Source organism: Actinia tenebrosa, unplaced genomic scaffold (assembly GCF_029948245.1).
Source record: "Actinia tenebrosa isolate PJP-AT-01 unplaced genomic scaffold, QUT_ActTen_1.0 PGA_scaffold2__45_contigs__length_23673736, whole genome shotgun sequence".
Lineage (NCBI taxonomy): Eukaryota > Metazoa > Cnidaria > Anthozoa > Actiniaria > Actiniidae > Actinia > Actinia tenebrosa.
Window position 1 is genome coordinate 19,617,030 of NW_028292579.1, and position 11,168 is coordinate 19,628,197.

Here is an 11,168-nt window from a genome sequence, read left to right on the forward strand (position 1 = left end):
GTAAACAAAGAGTTAGTCTTTTTAGGAGTATGTACGTTTTTATGTACTTCATTACGAAGTGGTAAGAAAACTAAGATTTCTCACTGCATAGTTACCAACTAGGCTAAGTAAGGGGGGTGCACGACATACTGGTTGTTAAGATAAAACTGAGCTAGACTGGCAGCTGTCCTTCAAGATCCTTGGACTATAAAAGGAGAGTTACTACGCTAGTTTGGTGTGTTAGTCGGGAACCCGAATGCTACAACAACTGAGTACGCTTCCAACAACTTTATAAGGTATGAGTGCACCTCTTCTCTTGTTACCGAGTGTAGAGTGTAACCAAAGTAGTGAGTTAATTTAGAAGTGTGATATCCTATATTTAATCGCTTAGTATGTGTGATTGGTATTGGTTACTTAGTGATATTTATTTTCCTAGCGTGTGATATTTACGATTTCAAGTTGTATTAGTTAAAATTATTCAGTCGTGCGATTCAATAAATTGTTTTGTAAAGTTACTCTCCGTTCTCATTCCTTTGCGTTAACTCAACGAACTCGCGCTGTCGCGGCATTTGAAATATAGTGCCGTCACATTCTTCTTCTTCTTCTTCTTCTTCTTCATTCTTCTTCTTTCAGTTTATTCCTTTAATAACTTTGTAGTTGTTCATATTCTAGAAGTAACGAAATGCACGAGAAATGGAATGAAGCAGGTTCAAGAACTTCGTACTGAAACCTTAAGCGAAGCATATCTCGGAAGTGGGCTGTTAGCCTGCGTATCAAGAAGATGGGGGATGTGTAGTCCAAATCAACCAATTATTTAATAACGTACAGTAAATAGCGTGACAGAGCTACAAAGCAACTATCAGGCATTGCCATTCATCTTAGAGCTCTTACACAGCAATAAAGATAGGCGGGTGCCTACTAATTTTGGCCGTATTGTGTGTTGTTTATCTTATTTCCAGAGTGCTGCTTCTGCGCCGAGCTATATGTTCACAAGTAATTTCAAGACTGGATTTTTCGACAAGCAACGATATAACATCGTTATGAAAAAAAGCTTCTCCGTTCAAATTCCTCGCAGGCGACATCACTATTTCGACGAAAGAACACAGGTAGACCAGCTATCGGCAAAGACATCCTTCAATCTGAAACTTAAGAGTGATCCATGAGCTATGTTACATCATTGTGTTTTAAGGTTTAAAGTAGATCCAAGTTGTGTTCAAAAGTCTAATTAAAAAAAAAAAAAAAAAAAAAAGAAACAATAAAAGTTTACCGTCTGTTTTATTGCCTCTTTCATTGTACTTCTCTTGCCCAATGAAATACGTTGATTCGGCTCATTCAAAATCACAACGGCCTGGCTACCAAGTTCTTCTTAGCTCCAGACTCGGCACCTAAGCCATTACGTATCCTGCCGTAATCCCCAAAAACATTTGGGGTTTGGGGGCTACAGGGCGAAATAGCTTTATTTTTAGGGACTCTTGAACACAAGTACGGTCTACTTCAGACCTTAGAGCACAAGTATAATTGTCGCGGCCAAAAGCCACAGAGGAGGACTAGGGCGGAGATCCACATGTAGCGTGGTGGTTGTGTCCTCGATGACAGAGATGTCTTCTGATCTATTGGCCAATAAGATGCGTTCTAGTATCTACCAATGATATTGCATGGTGATCGTGTCTTCGTATCGTCATCTCCCCTGGGGACCCGGGCTGGCAAGACTACGAACACGTTAACCACGCTACACTTACCAGAGAAAGTAGGCGGCTAGTCACAACTCTTGAAAATAATGTAAACCTCGAAGCACTCTCAAGAATAATTACCAGGTAATGTATTGTGTCTTTATCTGTGATTATTATAGACATAATCTTGAGCGTAACCTAAGTTAATGTTCCTTTTCGTTACGCCTTTCACTCTGATCAAGATGGAGGTGTGATATCCTCGCTAGGTTAAGCTTTAGATTATGGAAAAAAACAACTAAAACTCCAAGTGGTTTACTTAGTTGAAGCATTATCTGAAATTCAGATTGTATTTAGATTTTATATTTAATATGGTAGGCCTCCTAAACAAGGGGAAGGATCGTCCCGGGTTGCGATTGTCTTGCTATTGTGTTTATGCTTTATAATCTCGATCTTTTGTCTACAGCATCATTTTTTTTTTCAATTGAAGCTTATCAGAAACGATTTTCTAGTTCTTATATTTACAATCGAAAGTGGGTCTAATTCATATTGGAATCAAAGTGCTGAGTACTCAACGTGGACCAATACAATAGTTTGATAGCTTTCATTCAACATTTTATGAATTTTGTGTCAATACTATATGATAAGAACTCCCATGACTGATGTAGACATTATAAACTTAAATCTGCTATTCATACTATTTTTACGTTATCATTCCGGCATATATTGTCTTTGGAGGGAATTTATGGATGAAGTCCTGGTATAACACTGAGCCCATGAGCCAGAATCACATGCAAATGAACTACCTGTGTAAAACCAAACCTTTCTGGTTAGGAGGGTAACACAGGTAAAGCACGAATTGGAGTTTAGAAGTTGATTTTTATGGAGGGACAAAAACTGGAGGACCCAGAGATAAGCCCTCAAAGCACAGGAGAGTTCTTACAAATATCTTTGCTCTCTACGAAAACCAAGCAAGGCAAGGCTCAAACTCAGGTTGCATTGGTGAAAGGCAAGGCTCAAACTCAGGTTGCGTTGGTGAAAGGCAAGGCTCAAACTCAGGTTGCGTTGGTGAAAGGCAAGGAATTAAATACTGGCTGCTATAACACCCCTACTTCCCGCATATTTGATCTCACTAGCAGCTATATGTGGAATGAGAATAAATCAAGGCACAGCTTAAGTATGAGCTTACCAACATGCTTATACCACTTTTGCCTTGTTTAAATTTATTAACCTATTACCATGGAAGGGCAGTTCAGCATTCCTTCATGTGTTTGTATCATGGCTGGAAGATTTCATTTATTATTTGAAATTTAAATTTGAGTTTGTTTTGAAACTACTAAAATGAAGGTCATAATCTTTAAATCTTAGCATTGGCTAGGAATTGGTCATTCAAATATTTGTGAATGGGGTTTTTGAAATAATAGCTGAAAACACTTCTTTGCACATCGATGTTTAAAATTCGCTGTCTGCATAGATATGAAAACCACAGCAATAGGCAACTAGAAATGAAGTAAGTTTACAATTATAACTTTTTCTCCATATCTAGAGGCTGAGAGCAGGATAACATGGCAGGACAACAAATTAATGAAACTACAAACAGTAGTGGTAAGTAGGAACTTTTTTCATTTAAGGGATTTCACATTTTTTTAAGGCTGCTGCCAAAGAAAATTTACTTGTTCACCTAGCTTCAAAAAATGAATAGACATTTTTGAGAGCTTAAGTGTGCTAAGGTCTGGCTTAGTCCCATATTTCCTGAAGCACATGTATTTCTGTTTGTCACAAAACGTATCAGATTTTACTGAAAATTTGCTCATTGGGTAGTTCCAGAAAATATCCATACCTATACCATGGGCGACACCGATTTTCTTACCCCCTAGCTTTTGGAAATTCCAAAACGGCTAAAGGCCCCTGGCCAAGGAACTCCTTATTTGTTTATCCCCCCCTGTTCCCATTGGAATTCCATGTCACTATATATACCCTTAGAATTATTAAATAGCTTACTATGAAAGAGATTGTTGCCAATTCTTTGCAAGAAGAACTGAGATGAATCAGGGAATGGAAGTCGAAAAGCGAAGTGCATATATTACAAAACTTTGTTTAGAGGTCTTAAAACTTCAAAATCATAAAAACAACAACAAATACTCTTGTTCTTTTCATAACTTATCATCAATATTTAAAGTGCACCTAAACCCTGATACGATACTTTCAGTATTGATTGTACATGGTCATGGTGTTGTCACCTTAGACAGAAAGCGGGCAAAAGCTTTCATTGGGAACTAGTTATCCCATGCCAGAAAGCCAAGTGCTTACAAAGGCAAAGTAAGAAAATGTTTTGTATATTAGATACTTTAGAGTGGTTGGGGTATCATTACTATGTATACTTTGATTGGTCCAGAGTTTTATGTTGTCAGAGTACAGATGTACACATTATAATATAACAATCATGGTTATTTCAAACAATGAGCTTCCTTTCAGTTGCCATGCTGCACAGAAAAAAGTAACTAATAATTTTTTTGATTTTATTTTTATATAAAATAATTGCTTTATTTAACTTTTCTGCGCATTAAAGAAAAACGATAAAAAGTCATATACTCAAATCAAATTGTCTTTTTTCGCACCACATTTTTAAGCCATCTGTGCATCTGGACGAGTGCAGACTTAATACAAGATGTACATGCAATCTGCTTATCTTTTTTTTTTTATAGAACAATTACCACAGCAAAACTAGGGGTACGTCTAGTGGAAAAACCAAGGTGTGCAACATTGTAGTCTGTCATAGATATAACATTTTAAAATGATATATAGATCAATATATGTTTTCTAAAAAATGACCCGTCTGTTGATTTTTGAATTATGTACAATTATTGCAAAACAGCCTGTGAATGTACATTATAACCTTAAACATTCAGTGACTATTAGGTATATTTTTCCATTGTCTATATAAAGAAAATTTCTTTTCAATTTATTTATTCAAAGCCACATTACATACGTGTATTACAAGCCCTTGTTATCGAGCATTTTCATAAATGATATCAATAAACAAATTAATATTTATTTGTTTATTTACATAACTTTATCCATGACAATTATCTAATTTCCAAAGCTATATTGGAAGGGGTAAGCACAACAGAGATTGGCTCCAAATTAAATGCACCCTAACGAAAAATTAAATTACATATAGCAAAAAAATACGAATAATGATAAACTCTAGTGAAAAAATCAGGTGAAGATTTACCAATTATACTTAGATGTAATTTAAAGGCTAAGATTATGGCAAAAATTAGTCTGATCTATTTTTCATTAATTACATCTTAAGTAATTCTAAAGTAAGGGGCAGTTAAGATGAGGATATCAGTAGTACTAGATCTAGGATTTTGTAATCATAATATTCAACTATAAACATTACATTTTGTCTTTAAAGGTGGTGTCAGCTCAGGATACCCTGAAGAAAAGAAATCTTAACGTAAGTTTATTGGTTCAGTATCCTTGAAAATATTGTCTTCCCTATGTAATCAACAAACATATGCACAGCCCCCTGCCTTTGTTTTGTGTTAACCTACATAATTTATTATTATCATTATTATTATTATTGTTATTTTAATAATATGTTTTTAAATATTATTATAATATTCATAATAATTAGTATAAAAATAAAAATAATTATTTTTATTTTTATTATTTTTATTATTATAATAATTGTATCATCACTTTATAATCCCATAGCAACTATTGTATTATTTTCAATTTTCAAATTTCTTTCCTGTCCAAATTAAAGATTAATCTGGATGGCTTCCATTCGCATTTTTTGTATCTGCCAATCAAATCTCAGGGGAAACAATAGAAATTGACTTTGAGCCAATCAACGCGACATCTGCTTACGACCGGCCGGCCTTTGTTTACTTTTTTTTGATTTTTTTTCCAAATGGTGGAAGTTGTTAAATTGGGATCTTCTTTTTGAAGACCTTTTTAGCGTTAAAAAACGATGATATAATTAATCTGCAATAGTATTACATGTCTGTCCAATTTGGAAATAATTGAATTAAAAAAATCCTTGAACTGCCAAATGTTGGACTCGGCCTATCGGCCTCTTCCAATCTTGTCAGTCCTCTGAATTTTTTTCATCCAATTATTTTCAAACAGGACAGCATGTATGTAATCCTATTACCTATACTTATTAGTATTATTATTGATAATATAATTAATAATTATTATTTTATAATAATAATAATAATAATAATAATATTAACAATAACAACATACATTTATGCTCCCAATATATCTCATATACATGTAGGGCTTAAAGCAAACAACTGATCATGAAGAAGAGGGACCAAGCAACAAAAAAGCTGCTCTTGAAATTGTAAGTACCTGTATCTTTTATAAAATTTAACAACTTTCTTTGTTGTATTACTGCTATGGGTGCCCAACTTTAGCCACCTCTACAGAGTCTTTTTACGAAATTAATACAAGCACTAAATTTTTCCTCAAAAATTCAGATAAAATGCAATCTTAAATATTATTATTTAGAACTCTTAGAAAAGCTATCATAGAATTCGAAGGCTCTATAACTAGATTTACATATTGTAGTAATGTAATTAGGCACCATCCACTGTTTTCTCTAAAAAAAAAACATCAAGCAGGCTTTGAACAAAAACATCTCAAATGCCCTTAGTAAATACCAAAAGATTTAAATTCAAAATAGTTTCGTAAATAGACTACTTTTAAAATATAATTTAGCAGTACATGCAGTCTTAGATTTAGTACCTATTTTAGTTTTTTGTTAACTTAACTTTTATCGTATATATTTGCTGTAATTATTACTATAGGTTTTTAGATCTTCATAGATTTTATAGATTTTATATGATTTTCTTACCATTGTTGTAACCTTCAATATTATGTTTATATTACAGTTTCTAATTTGTCTCCCCAAATTAGCTCTTCAAGAGCTAAATACATTGAGATGTAAATAAAGTGGATTTATTTATTTAAAATTTTTTTATTACTTCAACATTTGATTTGATCTTCTAGCTTTCTGGTGAAGCCCAAGGGTAACAACGATTAGACATGTGTATATAATATATATCTCTACATACGCATTACTTACAAAAAATGTTATCAACAATATTGTATATGGGCACCCATGCATTGCATGTAACATATTATTGTTGTTCTGATGTATTGGAGATACTTAGTGTTTCCTTTTGTTTATTTCAGCTTACCAAATCAGAGGCAACAATTGTTGCTCTGTTCTTCTTGGGAATACCAAAATTGCAAGATGTGCAAATGAAGGTTTTGAAGCAAGCTTGCTTAAACAACAATGTCCCCTTCACAAAACTCTCCAAGAAGAACCATTTGTGTGAACTTCTTGGGGAGTTTTTATACGAAGAAGAAATAATAAGAAGAAAAAATGACGATGAAGGTTTTACTTATAGTAACCTTAAATCCATGATCACAGATATCTGAGTCTGAATTCACAATTTTATTTTATTGCTGCTTTTTTACCAGTTTTTCCATGTGCATCCCTTGGTAGATTGTAGAATGACAGCAATTTTTGGGTCAATTGAATGCTCTGAAACATATTTTTTTATGATTGTTGTGCGATGACAATTTTCTGAAAAAAGGTTGACATAAATAGCACATGAAATCCATATCTGCGCAAATGAAAAAATCCACAAATTAAATGCTTTCTTCTGAGGTCTGAGTCTTCTGCGAATATTAATGGAAAAGATATTTGAACATCAGCTATATGTACATGTCACTTGTACAGCTATGATCTAGACCATTTTGAACATCACCAATAATAATACTGTCGAATGGAAACATCATAAAATTATTTAAGATACTTTTTCAAATTGCTCATGTTAAAATGTTTTTTATCTCTGGACAGCAATATTGTATTTATATATGTGTATGCAGTCAATGTATTTAGCAATATATTCTTGTATGCATTAATAAATGTTAATTTAATTGCAATAAAGTACATTTTTTTACTAGCAACCAAGCACTGTTCTGTTACTTGTAACTTTAGATTTCAAAGAACATCACATAAATTCACGAATAATATCACAAAAATTATATTTACAAAAAATGTCACAGTTAGAGTGCTCGCACTAAACCCGTGAAACAAGTACTTAACAATTTTTAGTACTAAATAGTGATAATCAAACAATAGGAAACAAAGGATTCTGTATGAACTGCCTGTATGAACTGCGTGCACTCTATTTACAAACAATTTATAAACAATATGAAAGAAATTTACAAACAATTTACAAACAATATGACTTAGATTTACAAACAATTTACGAACAATATGAAAGAAATTTACAAACAATATCACAGTAATTTACAAACAATTTACAAACAATATGACAGAAATTTACAAACAATGTGACAGAAATTTACAAACAATATCACAGTAATTTACAAACAATTTACAAACAATATGAAAGAAATTTGCAAACAATATGAAAGAAATTTACAAACAATGTGAAAGAAATTTACAAACAATGTGAAAGAAATTTACAAACAATTTACAAACAATATGACAGAAATTTACAAACAATTTACAAACAATATGACAGAAATTTACAAACAATTTACAAACAATATGAAAGAAAATTTACAAACAATATCACAGTAATTTACAAACAATTTACAAACAATATGAAAGAAATTACAAACAATATCACAGTAATTTACAAACAATTTACAAACAATATGAAAGAAATTACAAACAATATCACAGTAATTTACAAACAATTTACAGTTAAAAAATAGTATGTAAAAGTACATTTAGTATGTAAATGATGATTTACAGTGTATTTACAGATTATTTCCATAGTATTTCCATAGTATGGAAATTAATTGATTTTTCCAGTGTACGCGCCTGATGATGACTAGCATTAGAATGAATGGCAGCTTCAAATCTTTCTATTGGTTTTCATAGATGACATGTGATTGTGAAAGCGAACTTTATGTAATTTTACTTAAAAATAGATGACATTATTGGAAGTACAAGAACTAAATTTGTTGCTTGATATTGGATGTAGGATCTGTCAGCGGCAGCACTAGGAAACCTAGCTGGATGATTCAATCATTCAGTGGCAAAATTATTACAAACATCGCACTCTCTGGAACAGCATGATAAAAACCCGCAATAGAGTCCTGGGATTTGGGTAGACAGTGATTAAAATATATAAAAACACTGCAAAACGACTCTAAAACTGCAGTGGAAGAAGGGGAAAATAAAATCGAAGTTGTTTTAAATTCAGCATCTTGTGATAAAGGAAAAGACAAATGCTAGTTAAGATGACGAATTACGGGAAACAACATAATAATCCAACTGGTCGTGCAACATTGTTGCGTTGCAAGTGGTAGAGCGTTTGCTCTATTTCCTCTCACCTCGCAATTTAATATTGGAACGCACAACATATCTTTGTTTGCAAAAACGTGTTGCAAAAGGTATAAGTACTACGACTTGCAACGCAACAACGTTGGTTTTAGAATGAATGAACAGATTGACTTATACCCTTATATCCTCTGTTTCTCTATTCGTTTTTTTAAATTTTCTTACACTCCCATTTAAAAACATGCTACATAGCGACAATTTGGGAGAGGGGGAGGATCCACACTGCAGAAATCTACTATTTGCCTACGCGCAAAGAGACTCACCTCAGAACACCTCAGCTCAACACGACTCCCCTGACCTCAAATCAACTCATCTCATCCTATTTCATTATTCATCTCATCTCATCTCGTCTGATCTCATCCTATTTCATCTCATTTCATCTCATCTCATCCTATTTCATCTCATTTCATCTCATCTTATCTCATCTCATCTCATTTCATCTCATCTCACCTCATCTTATCTCAAACGATCACCTTATTTGTCTCATCTCATCTCACCTCATGGCTCTCACCCATCTCATCTCACCTCACCATCTCACCTTACCATCTGACCTCACCTCACCTCATCTCCTTATCTCATTTCACCTTATCTCTGCACCTTTCCTCATCTCATCTCCTCCAACCTTGTCTCATCTCATCATCTCAACTAATCCCATCTCATCTCATCTCACCTAATCTTATCTCATCTCAAATGATCTCCTCATCTCATCTCATCACATTACATCTCATCTCACCTTGCTTCATCCATGCACCTCATCTCCTTATCTCATCCCCACTGCAGAAATCTACTATTTGCCTACACACAAAGAGACACAGGCGTTTTCTTTTTTAATCATTTCACCTCACCTCAGCTCAACACGACTTCCCTGACCTCAAATCAACTCATCTCGTCTCACCTAATCTTATCTCATCTCAAATGATCTCGTCATCTCATCTCACCTTATCCCATCTCATCTCGTCTCATCTCATCCTATTTTATCTCCTTATTTCATCTCATCTCACTAGTCTTACCTCATCTCACCTCATCTCATCTCATCTGATCTCATCTCATTTCATCTCATCTCACCTCATCTTATCTCATCTCATCCCATCCTATTTCATCTCATTTCATCTCACCTCATCTCATTTCACCTCATCTCATCTCATCTCATCTCATCTCACCTTACCTCATCTCACCTCACCTCATCTCCTTATCTCATCTCACCTAATCTTATCTTTCTCATCTGAAATGATCTCCTCATCTCATCTCACCTAATCCTATTTCATCTCACCTCATTTCATCTCATCTCATCTCACCTAATCCTATCTCAAATGATCTCCTCATCTCATCTCATCACATTACATCTCGTCTCATCAACCCAGCTCATCTCATCTCCTTATCTCATCTCACCTTATCTCTGCACCTTTCCTCATCTCATCTCCACACCTCATCTCATCCTATTTCACCTCATTTCATTTCATCTACCCTCATCATATCTTATCTCATCTCACCTAATCCCATCTCATCTCATCTCATCTCACCTCACCTCGATCATCTCATCTCACCTAATCCTATCTCATCTCAAATGATCTCCTCATCTCATCTCATTACATCTTGTCTCATCATCCCGTCTCATCTCATCTCACCTCGATCATCTCATCTCACCTCATCTTATCTCAACTTATCTCCTCATCTCATCTCATCTGAACCCGTCTCATTTCACCTCATCTCATCCTATTTTATCTCCTTATTTCATCTCATCTCACTGATCTTGCCTCAACTCACCTCACCTAATCTCATCTCATCCTATTTCATCTTATCTCATTGTATTTCATCTCATCTCATCTCACCTCATATCATCTCATCCTATTTCACCTCATTTCATTTAACCTCATCATATTTTATCTCATCCTATTTCATCTCATCTCACCTCATCTCATTTCATATCAACTCGTCTCATCTCATCTCACCTTATCTCATCCTAATTCATCTCATCCTAATTTATCTCATCTCATCTCACCTCATCTTATCTCAAATCACCTCATTTCATCTAATCTTATCTCAAACGATCACCTTATTTGTCTCATCTCATCTCACGGCTCTCACCCATCTCATCTCACCTTACCGTCTGACCT

The 11,168-nt window shown here is 34.1% G+C and overlaps 1 protein-coding gene across 2 annotated transcripts; it reads left to right on the forward strand.

The window, feature by feature from the left end:
• Positions 1-1,799: 1,799 nt before the first annotated feature.
• Positions 1,800-7,643, forward strand: LOC148909525 (uncharacterized). Of its 2 annotated transcripts, XM_089034415.1 has the most exons (6): positions 1,800-2,721; positions 3,193-3,251; positions 4,352-4,399; positions 5,068-5,109; positions 5,941-6,006; positions 6,861-7,643. In XM_089034415.1, the coding sequence occupies exons 1-6, from the start codon at positions 2,529-2,531 to the stop codon at positions 7,107-7,109; spliced, it is 657 nt and encodes a 218-aa protein (XP_088890541.1). In that variant the 5' UTR covers positions 1,800-2,528; the 3' UTR covers positions 7,110-7,643. The 2 variants fall into 2 exon arrangements, with proteins under 2 accessions (XP_088890541.1, XP_088890542.1); XM_089034416.1 differs by lacking the exon at positions 5,068-5,109.
• The last annotated feature ends 3,525 nt before the right edge of the window (positions 7,644-11,168 follow it).

What these genes read in the sequence shown, in the direction of transcription:
- LOC148909525 (XM_089034415.1), top strand. Translation starts at nt 2,529, where the DNA reads ATGGAGGGACAAAAACTGGAGGACCCAGAGATAAGCCCTCAAAGCACA. An exon ending in TGAAACTACAAACAGTAGTG is followed by an intron (nt 3,252 to 4,351) that starts GTAAGTAGGAAC and finishes TTTTTTTTATAG; the next exon opens with AACAATTACCACAGCAAAAC. An exon ending in CGTCTAGTGGAAAAACCAAG is followed by an intron (nt 4,400 to 5,067) that starts GTGTGCAACATT and finishes TTGTCTTTAAAG; the next exon opens with GTGGTGTCAGCTCAGGATAC.